The sequence below is a fragment of the Colobus angolensis genome, unplaced genomic scaffold (genome assembly GCF_000951035.1).
Source record: "Colobus angolensis palliatus isolate OR3802 unplaced genomic scaffold, Cang.pa_1.0 Scaffold162, whole genome shotgun sequence".
Classification (NCBI taxonomy): domain Eukaryota; kingdom Metazoa; phylum Chordata; class Mammalia; order Primates; family Cercopithecidae; genus Colobus; species Colobus angolensis.
Genome location: NW_012114733.1, coordinates 1,757,426 through 1,775,595, shown reverse-complemented (window position 1 = coordinate 1,775,595; position 18,170 = coordinate 1,757,426). Strand labels below are relative to the sequence as shown.

The 18,170-nt window shown below is 35.8% G+C and overlaps 1 protein-coding gene across 1 annotated transcript in view; it reads right to left on the bottom strand.

The window, feature by feature from the left end:
• The window catches only part of PTPRD (protein tyrosine phosphatase, receptor type, D), a 1,303,505-nt gene that overhangs the window by 209,691 nt on the left and 1,075,644 nt on the right, over positions 1-18,170 (bottom strand). Inside the window, exons 8-12 of the mRNA XM_011937289.1 lie at positions 8,546-8,734; positions 7,303-7,311; positions 4,885-4,995; positions 3,474-3,485; positions 1,246-1,515 (exon numbers count right to left, since the gene is read on the bottom strand). Of these exons, the coding sequence (XP_011792679.1) occupies positions 1,246-1,515; positions 3,474-3,485; positions 4,885-4,995; positions 7,303-7,311; positions 8,546-8,734 (591 nt within the window). The remainder of the gene's footprint in view (positions 1-1,245; positions 1,516-3,473; positions 3,486-4,884; positions 4,996-7,302; positions 7,312-8,545; positions 8,735-18,170) is intronic.

Genomic DNA, 18,170 nt, shown 5'->3' with positions numbered 1-18,170 from the left:
TGGCATTTTTCAAGGCTCTATGTGATCCAGATTTCCCCTACATGTCTTTCTGAACTTTCAAAGCAAATACAAATATTGCTAATTAAAGTTGTGCTCACTGATATTTAGCTGACATTATCAGTTTCACTAAGTCACATTTATTGTACAGTACAGGTTTTATATCTGTAATGTACAGATAAATACATGTGTGCTTATTATGTTAAGGTTACACAACATAACATTATTTCACATGATTATAAATGTTGACAATGTGTACCTTTGTTCTCATGTTATTAGTTTTATATAGCACATATTTGATATATATGCTTGGTTAGAGAGATACGCCACCAGTTATAACATGTGTATTGCATTTTCTAAGATCACATCTAAGAATGGCAGCTTTTTAAGAGTAGCAAACTCGTACTTCTCTGACTTGCTGCTGAATTCCAAATGCCTACAACGTTGCCTAGGAAAGGAAGATAATTTGTGTTCATTTTGCAATAGTTCTAGCCATTTGCAGAAAACTTAAGTTGCCCTATGTTTGATTCAATTTGCAAACACTTTCTCAAATTCTATAAATACTGGGAAAACAAACAAACAAACTGGTATCCTCACATGCTTGTACTCTTTTTCTCTTTGGTTCAAAAATATTCATGTAATACGGTACTTGGGTGATACTTAGTCTGTTTTCTAAAGGAAAGAATATTTCTTGAGCACTCATCTGTGCAAGGTGAAAGATAAAACTAAAACAGAATATACTACTACTTGCCATTTGATTTTTAACAGTAGGGCCTGCCATAAAGTTAAATCATCTATTATTAGGCTATGTTGATTTCAACTTTTTTTTTAAATTCTTTTTCCTTTGTATTTAGAAATTTTAAGCATTTATTAATGCTCATATTGACTTTTCTTGGGGTTCTTATCAAGGTTCTGGTCTAGTATGCAGACTGTACACATCAGTCCCACCATAATGGTTGACCACGTCTAAAATTCCTAGTTCTGTCTGGTTAGTGCCTGGGCCTCCATGAATTGTCTTTTAATATTTTGATGATTATCTCTACATAGGCTGCTAGATACTTCCAAGAAAAAATTCGCCTATCTAAGCTTATGCATCTTATATAACACCACAGATATGATTAGGTTATACACAGATTTAAAACTCTGAATAATGAATTATTTTAGATTTTCAAGGATGGGCTTCCTAGAGGCATTAATCACTTGGCTTAACTGTACCCAGATCCTCAAAGCATGATCCATTGAGCATACCTTTGACAGTGATCTGTGCTATTGCTTCAATGACACCCAGTGTCGACATAGCAACACAGGTGTAATTTGCTGACTGTCTTACATCATTCAGTTCTAGCACATTTCTTCCTATCGGCATATCATCTTCAGGTGTCAGATCTTCTGCCCCCAACATCCACTTTACATAAGGCATTGGTGACCCCACGGCCACACAGGTGATATTAACGCTTCCACCTGGCATGATTTCATGATTAGTGGGTGGGATAGAGAATCTTGGTGGGACACGGCGAACTGGAACAAAACACAAGGGAAATGATAACATATACAAGGCAAGAAAAAGTGGATTATTAAACACATGACATGCACTGTACAGACACGATTCAACAACTGAAACATATTGTGGATTGTCCAAAAACAAAACATAAAGAAAAACTGTGGATAATACAGACCATACAAGTATGGTGTGTGTATACACAGAATTATTTAGTTTAGTCATTGATATCTTAGACACACTCATACAGAAGTTGATTCAGACCTACAAGGGCCCCACAAAAACTATCTACAAACTAACAATACACAAACATCATGCATAAGATAAACACAAAAACATATACATGCAGGCATATAACAATGATTCTATGCAGGCATGTATATGCAGAAAAGGGGGCTGGAAGGTCACCAGCATGTTTAAGTTGAGTATTAAAACCAACTTCAGTGCTGTGCACTTCCAGTTGATGTGAATGTAGGTGTGGGACCACACTGTCACATCCCAGCCCTGGAAAACATCACCTAGAGTACACTGCAAGTGCACTTTATGTTTTCAGATTCTGGTGGATGCAGCCTCAAGACCTCACACTAACACTGGAACAAACACACAAATGTATATACATATTGATTTACAGTCACAGAAGAAGAAACAGGCTAACACCAGTAGAGATACTGGATTGGGTCATGCAAGGCATGCACAAGATGGAATCTCAAGGCCCGTGCTAAGGATATTGAAAGAATGGCTGGAATCCAAGACAGCAATGACAGCAGAAGTAGTAATGGGGCAATAGAAATAAACACGAAAGGGGGAGGTAAAGTATAATGATTGAAATACAGAGATGTAGGGGATGATAGGGTTGAAAGTTGGTAGATTAGGCTCAAGTTGTTAAAGGTAAAGATTTCAAATTCAGAAAAAGAGATGGGTATTTCACATACAGGATTCCATTCAATTCATATCTAAGGTAAAACAACATAAATGACAACAAAATATTTCAAAAGGCTTTTTATGCCCACATTCAAATTGAGAGACGTTGGGAAAACATACAGCGGGACATGACATTAAGAGAAGAGATCATATTAAAGCAACATAACACAGAAAAATTACCAAGCAATTACAGTTCAGTGTTCCTGCTTCAGATAATCTGCAGGTTTACGTGTGTTTAAGTAAATGTGTTTTGGATGTGATACAAGGAGAAGATGAGAGAGCAATTGGTTTCATCTAGGGCTTTTACTGGCAAAACGTTATACCGTAAAAATTTGAGCTCTAGAGGGTAATCTTTAGGAGCATACCTTAAATACATTTAATAAAGTGATTTTAAAATTTATAAACAAACTGATAAATAACCTCATAACCCCAAGAAGAAGATAAGTAATTCTGTCTGAAAACTTTTTGGCTGCACTTAAGGTCGAGATAAACCTCTGCTGATTTGAGATGGCTCACTGCAATGGCCTCATGGGTGAATGACAGTCATGGGAGAAGAAGAGAAAGCTAAGCATGCCTCCTGCAGCCAATTCACAGAAGTTACACAAAGCAAGCAGGAGCCAGTGTAGACTCTGAGGTATCAAAGAACATATCAAGAAAAATGGAGGAGAGTTTAGTCTTCATGCTTGAGATTAGGGGAGAAACTAGAAAAAGTCATTCTATGGGCAGCAGGCATCCTTATAAGACAGAAATTAAAGGCGGGATGGGAGACAGGGAGAGTGGAGCAGGAAGGAAAGCAGGAACACTGACCAAGTTAACTGGACCTTAGAGAGTTAAGTGTTACCAGTTACCATGCACCCAGGTACATTCTCTCCCATCATGCACCACAGTTAGATACCACCAGCAAGCACCAGAAGCCATGGCCAGGGCATTCTCTGGTAAAACATACCATTAACCAAAAGAAGAACACAATGCAGCTACATTCATTTCATTTGTATTCTTTGTTATTGGTTTAATTAATAGTTTTGTAAGGTGGGTAAAAAGTAAAAAACACACCAACCTTCTCGCAGCTCTGAGGGATGTAGGGGGTTTGATGCAGAACACAATGAAATGAGGAAAGGAGAAAAACAAGGGAAACACAGAGAGAGTAAAAAGGCCATATCAAGGCTTTCAACTGCTACTTGAACATCTTTATTCGCTCTAGTTCATCCTTTCTACCTCAGCTGGAAAAGTTAGCAATATCTCACAGACTACCACGCTATTAGAAACAATAGCTAGCATCATTTTGAAATTTTCCATGGAAGAAGGTACACATGCCTCATGCAGCAAGGGAGGTCACTACTGTGGGAAAAGGATCAAGGGACTTTCAAAGAATTTAGAGAAGAAACGGCTTTCTTCATATTTCCCCACCCCAGACTCCATAAAAAGAAAGGAGAGGAAAACATCCCCAGGGAAACAAAATTACCTCTAACAAAAATTTCAAAATCAAGCTAGGTATTTTCTTAAGGGAACCCATCCTATTGTAACTTAAAGCCCTCTCAGTCTTTAATTTAATCCCACCCCCACCCATGCCTTCGTGGTTATTCACAGATATGTAGAACAAGAATAAGAACACTTCCACTAGACAAAACAAACTACAGGAACCAGCTTTGAGAACTCTCGGGAAGCGGAAGTACTTCATTCTAGTTGAGTGGAAAGGTATAGCCATTCATAAGCTCAAAATATAATCACTTCTATTACTTCATGAGAACATATGAATGTATCCTTATAATTCATTCTTGTCTCAACGACAACCCACATTACTATTTAAAATACAGTTTTCCATGGCACTCAAAACACTAAACATTTCGGTAAGTCTTAATAATTCAAAAAAGGTGTACGTATGTGCACATATATGAATACACATGTATATATATATATATAATACTATGTGTTTATAATTAAGAAAGTATACAAAGAAAGAAATAAAACTGTGCTATTTGCATGTAGCATTTATAGAGTTAGCAGCTTTATCCTTACAGTTTCAGCAGCAGAGGTCATGAAGACATAAACACCTTTATGCTTGGAATTGCACACAGAACTGATTAGTAACACACCAAGCAATTATTTCAGGGGTTTAATAAGGAAACAGAAGAGAAACAACAGAAAAAAAAGAGAAAGAAAAAGAAGAAAACCTCAAACAAATGCAAAGCACAGTTCAATCAATGCAGTAAAAATAGAAACCAAGATGTAAAAATGCAAATATACTTACAAACTTCAAGCCTCAGGATAGGTTATACTCAAGAGTTGTCTTTTGGAGTTAAACAACATATTTTAAATTTTTAACTTTTCTATTTACTAACTTGTTTCCACTACTATCACTATTACCAAATCAGCTTGTTAATGACTAATATAACAACACGGACCCTGCAGCGTCTCAACTCCCCCTGAGCCTGAATGAAGAAGCGATGCCAGGGTTATATCATTCCTACCTCTGACATATAAATTGGCAGGAGCGGAATAGCGAGTGCCCGCGCTGTTGGTGGCAACACACTCATATTTTCCTTGGTCAGACTCTTCACTCTGCTCAATCTGAAGAGCTCCTGTATAGATATAAAATATATTGCCAAAGAGATGATCAGGGAAGGCTTTCTCAGTTCAGAAAGCTAAACCTCTTAACAATATGAAAAGCCCTGCAAAGCGAAGGTCCACTCAACGTCGATTCAATCTCTTGCTAAGTTGCACAGACAGAAAATGATGCGATGAGAAAAACATATAGAGATTATTTTTTTTTACATCATCAATGCTAGCATTAGAAAACAATATCTCTTTTCCCAAGCAAGACTTCTAGTCATAATTAACACTCTTATTTCCTAGACTAATAAAATGAAGATGGGTGAGACTGCTTCAAGGAAGTATGGCTTTTAAATAAAACAAAAGATTAATTTTTGGTTTTGTTTTGTTTCATTTTGGTACCAAAAGTGGCGCAAAAGATAAGTACGCACAAAAAAAACCAGGCTGGGTTTTCAAGAAAGTCTTCTGCTGAAGAAAGCCAAAAATACGCAGCAAGCACAAAAAGGCTGCACAAAGCAAAAAATTAAAATTAGTCATTATAAATTATCAAAATATCACTTAAAGAAACAAAACTCCCTTAAGACATGCAGATTTTTAAGAAAAGACGGTTTTCCACGACTTACAATCATTTATTACGTTTGCTGAAAAACAAAGAGCAGTTGAATTAGAAGATTTTTAAAAAGTTAAAAGGCATGGCCTGTGCCACAAGGAAGAGCCAACCAACCACTGCTTGAGGACCCTGAGATGGATCCCCTAAGACACCCATCAAAATCCACCAGTGGGATTAGCAGTGTGGTGTCACAAAACCCCGAGAAAAATACAAAACAAGAATTACAAAAGAAATGCACACTGAGTCAAAGTATGAAAAACCAGCAATACCACATACCACCAAGAATACTGAGCACCTTTTGTTTCCATAGCCTGAAGGACGGAAGATCCAAAAATCCGGAGACGAGTAATCCAAGAAAAAAAGAAGTGGGGAAAAAAGCATTGCTGTCAGATTGTAGACGAATGGGATCAGGTGGAAAGGGGAGTCATTCTTTGACTTTTAAGACATTAAGAGAAAAAAGAATTGAAGAACAAAAGCAAAAACCTTTTGAAAGATAAAGACAAAAAGCAGATGCTCCAGGGTGTCTTCTGCATGTCTGCCACTGTTCTCCAGACCACCTTGGCTTTGGTCCAGAACAAGAACAGCTAAGGAAGAAAAAAAGTGATCTTTTTTTTTCTCCGGTTGGACAAAAAAAAAGGAAAAAGAAGAAAAAAAAAGAAAAAGGAAAAAGGAAGAAGAAGAAAAGGAAAAAAAAAGAGGGACAGATGGTACGCTGTGACTGGTCTGTGGTCTAAAGACCTGGATATGCTTTCTTTGAAGCATATCACAACTTAAATAATCATTTTCATAAAGAAAGAAATGAACAAAACAAAGAGAGAAAGAAAAAGGAAAGGAAAGTTCACAATATGAGAGTCACTGATCATAACCAAACAGTACAAAGGAAAAAAAAGAAAAAAGTTGATGGACATTATCGGAATGATACTGAAAACAGGACAAAGATGAGAGGGATGAAAGGACAGAAAGAATGAGTAAGATCATTCTGTGAACGTTAGTTCAGCACTCTTACCTCTTATTGGTGTACCACCTGGGTGGATAATATGAATGCAAATAAGATTAGAAAGAAGAAGCATTAGTACGAGAAGAAGGAGGCTAGGGCTGGGGAGAAGAATTAAATTAGATTTACAGAATTAAATAAGGTCTTAAAAGAAACTTGAATTACTATACTGGTAAAACAGGAATATATTAGATAGTATTATTAGATCATAAAAAACAAGTTGCATTATACCACAGAGGGTAAAGACCGCAATAGGCAGCATTGCCTTTCTCAGAGAAGCAACTGAGTTCTCAGGTCTGGGGTCATATAGGGTTAGAATTGTATCTTATATGCCTCATATCTCTTAAAAAACACTAGACAATATTTTTAAAGACATAGTTTAGGAAAACACTGGCTAATCTATTTAAGTATATATATAGATATGCATGTATATATATACTGTGATAGGAAACGCTAAAGACTAACTGCAAACAAACACTGTTGATTGGATATCTTATACTACTTGCTATGCTACATTGGTGTGCCATAACTTGTGTACTATTTAATTTTTCTACACAGTGTTCTTACGATAACAGTTCTGTGGAGGTGTGTGTGGGCGCCACTACAGAGATCTGGTGTCTACACTGACAGTTAGTAAAATGCATGCCATGCATTTTATTAATAATAATAATAATAATATTCTGGATATGGAAATTAGTGGGGTTGAAGTGCGCTTCAGAACTAAGCACTTACCAATAGATTCTGGAGATTTAAATACGGAGAGAAGAAAGACAGCATAAAAATATTATTATATTCCTTATAATTTGGTACAAATTTTTCAGAGTTAAAGCTTTATATACTAAATCATCTATGTTACATGTGAATAATTAATTCTTTATTTACAATAACAGAATGCTAATCTACACAATTCTGCTGACAACAAGCAAAAGAGGCAGTTAACAAGACGCTTTAACATCACAGGACAGGTCAAAAGCTGAGAATTCTGGGAAGACAGGCAGTTAAACAACTTAGAATTCTGTATCAATATTACTACCAATGTCAAAGTAAACAGCTTATTATTATATGTCCCTGTGAAATTACCTAGGGACAGGCTCTAAAATTTAAGAAATTTAGAATTATTTCTACTTTTAATCTAAGAGAGCAAAGGCATAAACTTGGGATGGGAATGGGAAAAGGAGAAAAGGGTAAAGAGAGAGAGAAAAACAGCAAAAGCTGGAGTCTACACCAAAAGCAGACTTCTGTAGATCCAGTCACTGGAGGGTTCAAAAACCTTGATGGGCGCACACTACTGTGGCTAACGTGTAGAAAATGTTCACTCACAATGATATTATCATAGTATTAATAAAAATCCCCTCCTTTTACTGGTAAAGACTTTCAAAAAAATACATCTGGTTACTCATGAGATAACGTTTCTGTGTTTGATGTATTAGTGAAAAGAAAGCAGATGTGTCCAGACTTACTAAACTTTGGTACTTTGATGAGTTCAAATGTAGAAAAGACAGCAGAAAACATACTTTAATAAAATTGAATCATTTTAGGGTTTAACACGAACATTTTGTTTTTTAATGGATACAACCATTGGAACTCCTTGCAAGTTCTGAATGAAGTCCAATGTTGAAATAAATTTGTTTCAAAAGAAAACAGAGAAAGAAGAAAGAAAGAGGAGAAAATGGATCCATCAAATACTGCGAAAAAGCAGTAAATTAAAAAATTATCAAAAATACAGTCACAGCAGTGAGCAATGTGGATTAAACAGAAGCTGCAAAACACACAGAGAAAAGGAGAAAGACAGACTCTGAAACAGGCTATGACATCACAAACATGGACCACCCATTAAGTAACAGAGAAAGAGAAGAGGGAGAAAAATCAGTACCTAGAAATAAAAAATAAATAAAATTAAAATTAAAAATAAAGAGAGAGAAAAATTTAAAAAAAAATTCTCTAGGAGTTAGTAGAAACAGTAACAAGACCCTACCTGATCGTAACTGCTTAATACGACCATTGTTGTTGCTTGTGTCCACAGGTAAGAAATCTTTAAACCAAGTGATTTCTGGATCCGGATTACCACTGGCTGCACAAAGCATGGTGGCCGTGCGAGTACGCTCAACCACCTTCAACTGTGGGCCCATGTCAATGGTAGGGAAGCCCCTGGGAATTTGATCTTCTGCAAGACAAAAGGTGATAGAAACATTCAGTTAGCAAGTCAGATGCTCCAAATTCAAGACATTCCCCAGAAATCTCTCTTTACCTCATTCAATGCTTGTTGAGAACCTAACACAAACCAGGCACTAATAAATTAGAACACAGTCACAATGCCGTTACTGATCGGAAGAGTAAACAGTCTATGTAAGAGATGAACAGACTAACACAGAACTCAGACGGGGCTGACTACCATGAGGGGATGCAGTGAGAGCAAAGAGGGAGAAATAGTTATAACATTTGTGCTTGAGATCAGTGAGTAGAGGAAGCTTTGATTTGAAGTTGGCATTAGGAAACAGCACAATCGGCCAAGTCACAAAAAGGGGAGAAGGAGATTTTAGAAAGATCCGGGAATGTCACAAGTGTAAGCATTGAGGTAGGAAAGGTTTTGCTGAGAGAAGCATGGAAGCCAGCAGTGCCAGCCTGGAGAGTGCATGGGGAACAACCGGAAGCTGGATCATGCTATCTCTTTCAAAGCTGGTATGTTTTTCTTGTAACTCTATGTTTTCCCACACAAGCATAAGGTTCAACCCAAACTGATTACTTTGTAAGAGTTTCAATTAACCGGAAAATTGTCTGAGGTTGCTTTACAGAAGAAGAGCAAAAGCAACTCCTTATTAATGGCACAAAAGCACATGTTCCTCACAGGGATAAGAGAATGCTTTCTTCCATCCCAAAGACCTGCACCATTTTCAGTAATTAAAAAGTTGAAATTCCTAACTTTTGAATCTCCAACTTACGCAAAATTCACTTCTTGCTACCCGCATCGGAACTGTTCCAGATCCTAGCTCTTGAGAAATTAAAGTCGCTTAAATCCCACAATCATGCTCCGCACTGATAACTGACATTGCCGGCTCTTCTAGCCAGGATTAAAAAGGTGTGTTCTATCTAAGCACTGAAGGAATTTTACTTAGATGAGTGGCAATTATCCAAATTAGAACATGGCCATTTGTTTGAAGATCATGAATGTTTTAAATTATACTTTAGGTTCTAGGGTACATGTGCACAATGTGCAGGTTTGTTACATATTTACACATGTGCCATGTTGGTGTGCTGCACCCATTAACTCGTGATGATGAAATATTTTTACTTCCCATTGAGTCTGGCATTGATTTCATCAATACCCCCTCACAGCTACTGATAAATTTTCATAAGCCACCAATTCTAAAATGACTGGAAAGCATAAACAGCAGCAAGGAAAACATTAGATATCATCAGATCTGGCATATCGCTTCTCCCTGGATGCCTCCCACAAGCTCCAGCATAATCCCCGAATCCACAGTTGACGGTGAATCTTACCGAGGTTATGTTACAATTTCTAATGAAGAAGCTCCATTTTGATGCCTCCACCGTGTTGTCAGTCAACAGCACGTGTTCTCCAATTCTCTCCCTCTGGAGCCGAGGGGTAAACGCGGTCTCCTAAACCTCACTAGCAAAGTCGTTTTCAATCAGGTCTCATTTTCCTCAGTCTCTTAGGGATCGCCTCTCTCATAGGAAATTTTTCTTCTGCCCACATTGAAATTCTCACCACTTCCCAGACAAATCACGTCTGCTGGGTACTCTATGCCTCTAGGAAGCCATGCAGCCAAAGTCACCTTCTTTGTATATCTTTTCCAAATCCTCTCAAACATATTTCATTCTTTCCTCCTCAGAGCTACCATAGCAGCGGCTACTCAAATCCACTATCTTGTACTTCTTAACTCACGATTTTATCCCTCCACACCAGGAGTTCCTCCATGTCTCATCTGTATTCTGCTCCCTTGCCATCATGCTAGCCTGGGTTTCCAGATTTTAAGAGAAACTCCAGTGATTCCCAAGTCTAAGTATGAATATATATCAGTGACTGTTTAAAAATATATATATATCCTACTATGCAGAACTTCTGGTAGAGAGACAATCAGATAAATAGTTAAGGACCAGAGAGATTTTGAATGTAAATGATGAAAGAATGTAAGATGCTACTAAAGATTAAAGCTCCCAAGAAAGAGAAATTTCACTGAACAACAGGTGCAGTTATTGTAAGATAAAATTGATGGACTATTAAGGAAAAGTGTAGACTCTGGCTCTCCTGCTGGGTAGGATAGAAAGTATATATTTTTTACTAACATAGTCTGTGAAAGACCAAAAGAAGCTGAGGCAAGTTTGATTTGCCACCTGATTCATGACAGAATACCTTCCTATCAGACCAGGTAGTTAGGGCTGGGTACTAAAGACCCTTATAAAAATAATTAACTGCAATGAGCTAAACTTCACTTAAGTTGAAAGATGGGGCTCATTTGTGGAAGCAGTAATACGTTGTTTTTGTGAATGTTTACAAATCATCAGCCAAGCAGAGGTCTACAGTAGATAAGTGTCAGGAACAGTAGTTAAAAATTGAATTTCAAGGCTCCAAGAGAAAGTTAAAAATTAAAAATGGGATGCAAATCAGGCTATGCTGGTTTTAATAATCTATTCCACTTGAATTTCATCAGGCTGTTCTTTATGTCTTTAAAGGTTTTGCCAATATATTTACATCAACAACATAGTTCTGATGTTGTATGGGGGAAAAAAGAGCAGAAAGATCAATAGCTGCTATACCACACACATTATATTATTAAATAGCTCACTTGGCAGCTATTAACACAAAGTGCTTCAAAGGATAAAAGTAATTTACCTCAAGTGCTCCAAAGCCAACTATACCGCCTTCATAGAAATGAGTTTCTGAAAAAGCTCTTAGATTTTGTTGTTGTTATGTTCCATTTTTAAAGCAACCAACTTAGGTTAATCAAAAATCATCATGGGATTCCTGAGTGGTTTCTGTATGTCCTAAGACACTGTATCTCTCCCATGGTGTTTAAGCACCAGTTACATCTGCCTGCATAAATATTGCTCTACTAGTCATTACTTTTCTTCTACAAGTTCATCTCTTGGAAGAACTGAGCCAATATTCAGTGCTGATCAGTGACAAGTACCAAAGGCTTAAGAATTGTTGAGCCACTTGCTATGGGCTCTTACCAAAGAAATCTAGATTTAATAACCGTTTATAAGAAATAAAGTCCTCACCTTGGGGAGAGCCTACAAAATTGACTTACGCCCTCCTGAAAAGTGGTCTAATACATTTTCATGACCTTTCTTTTCCTTCCTGGCTCATAAAGAACCCTCCAGAGCCCCTTTTTCATATACACGAGTGCACAACAAAGATAATCTTTGTTGCATACTAATGGGACAGAAAATGTAAAGAGCGTTCCTTTCTTATTTTTAATAAGGGTAATTAAATTCTATCCATCCCCCCTTTGCACAGAATCTCTTTGAATGCACTTTCTTCATTAAATTTTCATGAGAAACATCACAATGTAACAGATTCAAATAGCCAGAGCCGTTACACGTTGACAGTTGTGGCTTGTTTCCAATTTGACTGTCAGGTATTTGGCAATAAAACTCAGTATTCAACATAAAACAAACTGTAGAAATAATGAAATTTCTAATTGGAATGCTTATCTCCGTGGGTGTAGTTTAGAAGATGTTAATTGATTTTTTCTTCACCCTCTACATTTATTAGTGATTTATATAAAACTGCCTTGGCCATTTGATAACATCAATTTCGACAGCTCCTCAAATGTGTGGTACCAGAAACTTGGTAATCAAATCAATATCCTTAATACCTTAACCACACAAACTTTCACAGGAAAAAGCAGCAAGCAAAAATTAACAAATTGTCAATATGCTAGTAGCTTTAAACTTTTACATGAGGTGAAAAGAAAAACATTTTGTCCTATTCATTAATGTGCTCATTAAGCTTTAAAGTGCCTTACTTATCACTGTTCCATATTAATATTCAATCATGCAGAATTAGCTACTAATTCATCAACAATTTAAATCAGACTTGACCTTCACAAAGCCATTTGGTCTGTCATTTTGAGAGGCCATTAAAGGGCAGATTACTATATACTTGTGCTTAGTGAATCACAGAGTCATACATATTTTGTTTGGAATGGCAGCTCTAATAGAACTGGAAATATAGCACATTCTTTGAATCTGTTGGTGTCTTAATGAAATATGCTGATATGAAACTTTCAGTTCCATTAAGGAAAGAGAAAAATGAATGAATGAATGTGAGCATTTTCCAGAGTTAACTTCCCATTGTTGTAGAACTTGTTAACAACCCTGACCTACCCAGGACTTGAAAGGAATGAATTTAAGAGGAAAACAGTCTGACATTGTTTTGTAGGTAGTCATGCCTTACATATCTGTGAATGATCAAGTAATAGGTTTTGCATAATTTGCTCAGTTAAACTGTTTTCATTGTTCATGCATAAACAATATTAATGATGCTCTTACTTTCACTCCACTTTCACAAACACTGAATCTCTTCTTTGAAAGGAAGCCAGGAAATTCTAAATTGCCTGCTAAGGCTACAGGCCCCTTCCAAGGTGGTCCTAAGTAGCTCTTCTTGCCTAATCTTGCTAGGGCTCTTGCTGCATGAATTCAACCAGACTAGTCCTTTGACTCTAATCCCAACTGATTTAAATAAGTCTTCAATAAAGAACTGTTTGCCATGGTCTTTGGAAAAATCCCAATTTTTAAGATTAACACAAATATGTTTATGAAGAAAAAGCATGTCAATTACATCAATGGTATGCTTCTTCAAGTGCAGTATTTAAAAATTTGGCAAGTATACCTAAACACTTAGATATCATTGACAATACAGAGGTTTTGGCAGTAATGGCAGTACAATAAAACAAAAACACAATATGGATGAAGAGACAAGCAGCTGTTATCATGAAGCATTCATCCCCTGGAATTACTTTTCCAAGTTTCAGACAGTTCAGAGTAGCTCCTCTTTAAAAATCCCCAACTACTGTTATCAATAAACCCTAATAATAGTCAATATATAAGTGTGAACTCTTACAAGCTCACAGGAGGGGGTGGAGCTTATAACAAATAAATATTTGTTATTTCCTTTGTAACCTTTCCAATGTTCAACAAATACTCACAATTAGACATTTTTATGATGCCTTGACAATTACTTTCTCAGCACTCACTCATGAAGCATCTCTCAATCCTCCTGGAATGTCATTCATTGAAATACCATTCCTCAATGCCATTCATTGAAACAGTCAGTCTTCAACTATTTATGACTACACATTTGGCCTCCTTGATTTGAGTATCAGTCTATTAAGAGGCAAAACCATCTTACAGTCTTTTTTTTTTTTTTTTTTTTTTACAATAAGGAGTATTAGATTTAAGACTTACAAAAATGGCTGTTTGTGACTCTGTTTTCACAATCTTTAGTTTTATCTGTCAGCAAGTGATTTTCCTCCCATTGAGAATACGCAATTTATGCTTTCCTTCCTTAATTTATCACAGTTGCTATGTAAGAAGCACACAATTTAGTTCTTGCTTTCTTCATTTTACAGGAGTGTTTCCCTCATATATTGGTTGTAAGTTCCTACGTGTCAAAAGTATGACATGACAAAACCACAGGTATAAACACAATGAAACTGAAAAGAACATAATAGAACATTATCTATATTCTACTGTTATTCTATCTATAGAATAATGGTGGAATTCTTTGTGTTCAAACTAATGGCTGAAAAATAAAAAGCCCAGGAGTGAACTACTCAGTTTTTTGTTGAGGCAAACACTGTGGGTCTTCCTTCACTGACAGGAATAAAGATTTGTAAGTCACTGGGTATCTTACTGTCTGAGGCATTCATATACTCTCACAGAAGAAGAGTGATTTCTTTTCTTTGAAGGGTGGAAAGACTGAGTTAGAAAAGTTTTCAATAACATAAGAAAACAAGGAAAATGATAGACTAAATATGTAGCATATTTTTAAAATGAAAGTCCTAGCCGATCATATATATACATATACATATGAAGCCTATATCTATGATATATATGAAGATATATATATGATATATACATGAAGATATATATATGGGCTTCATATATATATATGGACTTATATATATATAAACATGTATGGATGTGTGTGTGTGTGTGTGTGTGTGTGTGTATATATATATGGACTTTTTCACCTGTCAGAGGATCAGTACTGTTCTATGCAGCAGAAAGTCAGTGGATTTTTACACTTAAGAGAAAGTACAAACTTTCTTGGAAAATTAAAATACATATTGGTCTTAAGGTGGTCAAATAAGGTAGATAAGATACTATAAAATATTTTATGGACATTACACTATATACTGAAACAAGAAGATAATTTGAACTATTAGTTCTAAAAACCTACTGGATAGTCAATAGAAGGCATCATTGATTCTACAAATATTTATCGAAGGCCTCCTTTGTGCTGGACGGGGCCAGGCACTGGGTATGAAGTAATCTAGAGAATCTCTATATTGTTGTGATTTAATTGTATCTGCAGGATAATTAGCTTCTTTGAAAGTAATAATAGTACCAAGCACATACACAGGAGGATTGAATTAGATAATGCATTAAATATGCCTAGTGCTGCCTGGCACTAATGTCTGGCATCTAGTAAAATACTAGCATATATGTACTCGCTTTATCCCAAGCTCCAGCAATAGATCTAAAGGGATCAGAGGCATGAGACTCTAAGGCTTGATAAAACAAGAAGTGCAGCATAAGCTGCAAATGAGAAAATATTCTATGCAAATCATAAAAAAACAAGGATTATCTAGACATGCAACTAAATTTAAAGGGTAGTGTTTATGCCAAGTAAGCTCTTTAAAGCTAATAAATACCCTCTTTTCCCTTTGAACAAGATTTTAGGCTCTTTGATTAATCAACAGTACAAACAAATAAAATTCATAGTCAGAGGATTTGTTCCTAAAAATGAATTTTAAAAATAGCTCTAAATATTTGGTATGTCAAAGGTTGTTGTGAACGACTGAAAACAGTGGAACCAACTGTTTTTCCCTATATCATGGCAGGCATTTTTCTTTTAATTATTCAGGGAAGGGGAATTAAGTATTCCTCATCTTGGGGAGTAGGTCATGTTAAGAAGCCTATATGGATTTCTTAAAGAAAATAATTTTTTAAAAGATGATGCCAAGAAGTCAGAGTTTTGGTTTTTCATCTCAAAAGTTTCTTAACAATCAGAAAATAACTGTTTGGGGAAAATTATATAAATCAAGAAACACTTCTGTACAAAGTCTCCATAAGCTAGTTCTAGTAGTTCCATTCATTTTTCAGCTCTGGAGAGGGAAATTCTCTCAAGGAGATTTGTCTAATGTGATGTTCTTACTAAATCCCACCTTTAACAGAATGGAATTTAGTAAGAACATCATATTAAACAAATGTAAAATTTTACATACTACAAAGCACTATAATGCCCAGTATCTCTAAAATACAAATATTTGAACCTTATTAGAGTTCCTTGAGGTAAATAAGGATGGTATCATTATCATTTTTTGTGGCTACGAAACAAAGGCTCAGTAATATTGTTATTTTTTTCATATCCTACATGTAGAAAAAAAAAATTAAAGAAAGTCTTTCAGCTCTAGATTTGGTGTCTTTTTACTGTGTTATGTTTCCTCTATGCAAATTGCTATTCTTCAAATAAATCTTCATCACATAGTGATGAAACTCTTAATCAGAGTCAACTCATAATGAATGGGACAACAAAAAAGTTTGAATACTTGGTCATTCTTTACTTTTATTTTTTTAAGCAGCATGGACTAGATGCGCAAGTTCCATGGGATGTAATCATACTTGAAAAATAGATCTACATTTAAAAATCCACATATATATACATATATACACACATATATATGTATATACACACACATATATACACATATACACACATATACATATGTATATATACACATATACACACATATATACATATGTTTATGTATATATACTTACATATATGTGCGTATATATATAGGCTTCTCATTCCCTCAGGATTGGTACTAGAAGAGACAGAATTCTGCCATGTCTGTTAGCCAGTACAAGGTAGATGAGAAATGGAAGAGCGTGAAAAGGCTGATAAATGTCAAGTAATTTTCCTAGAGAGCTGAGATTCAGTACTGTGCCTATACCTTTAGCCCTTCTGTAATTTCTATTTAATTATCTAGGAAGGGCTGTGAATGGCGGGCCTTCTGACATGAGCAGACACCAAAAGTCAGCAGAGAGACCAGAAAAGCAGATATAAGTAGACTTAACATATCTACCCTATGAATTTGGGCCACAAGGTCCCTCTTCTGTTATATGGGACTAATAATGACTACTCCAAAGCTTTGTCTGGACAGGGAGACAGATGAGTGTCTCAGAGGCCAGAAGGCAGAAGATTATCATTGGTATATTTGCTACTTTGTTGAACAATGACTTTTCAAGTCATTATATTTCAAAATGAATCACAGTATCAGGCTACAAACAAGAACCACCATTTTCTTTCCAGAATACAGTCCTTGAAGAAGAGAAAAAAACACTCTTTTCTTAAAGGAAACAGTGTAAATAAAGCTTTTATTTTCACCATTCCAGATGGCAGCAGGGTATAATTTGTACTGTGTTGACATCATGACCATTATTATTCAAAGTCAATTTTCCTGTAAGTGAATTGAATAAGGGACTGAAAACAGAAAAATAAAGAGCAAAGAAATAAAAGCTAAATCAATGTTTCCTAGCAAAGTTGGGCTCTTGGGCCCGTATCAAAATGCTATGCATATGAATAAAATTGAAAAAATCATATAAATAAAGTAGTTTCTAATTACAAGTCAAATGCTAGTCCAGTCAGAAAGAAACTATATAAAGCAGGAAAAAAACTGCCAGTTAATACGTGACATTCCAAATGGAATATGTAATAAATACAAGATCTGTTCCCAAAAAAGTAATTATGAACAAGATACAATAATTTTTTTCCAAGGTCCTCTTTGCAAGTTATTACATACAGATAGTATGCTTGTCTGAATATGGCTATAAATCAATCTGAATATGGCTATAAATCAATCAGCTAAGCTTTTATTTCAGAGTAGATTTAGGTATCTCTTAAAGGCAGTCACTGGATACAAGAGTCTCGAAAGATTTCTCATAGAACTATGCCATGCAGGAATAGAAAATTGGACATTGATAAGCTAAGAGCCTCATTAGCAGCTACTAAATATTCAGCATACCAACCAGCTACCCACAGAGCATTCCAGAGCAAAGCTCCATTTTATGAAATATTCCTCACATTTTGAGGAGTTTGCAAGGCACTCCTGGCAGAGAATAAAACAAACTGTTTAGAAGCATTGTATGCAATTATCCTACAAATTACAAAGTAATGTCTACATAGCAGAACATAAACCCCAGTTAGATTTAATTATCATTTGTCTAAAGGTGGTAGCTCCAATATTACATTGCATTAAGGCATACTGTTATTAGTACTTGGCCTTAGCAAATGATTACCCTTTTTGCGATTCATAATCAAATAAATTCATTGAGAAAAAAAGAAG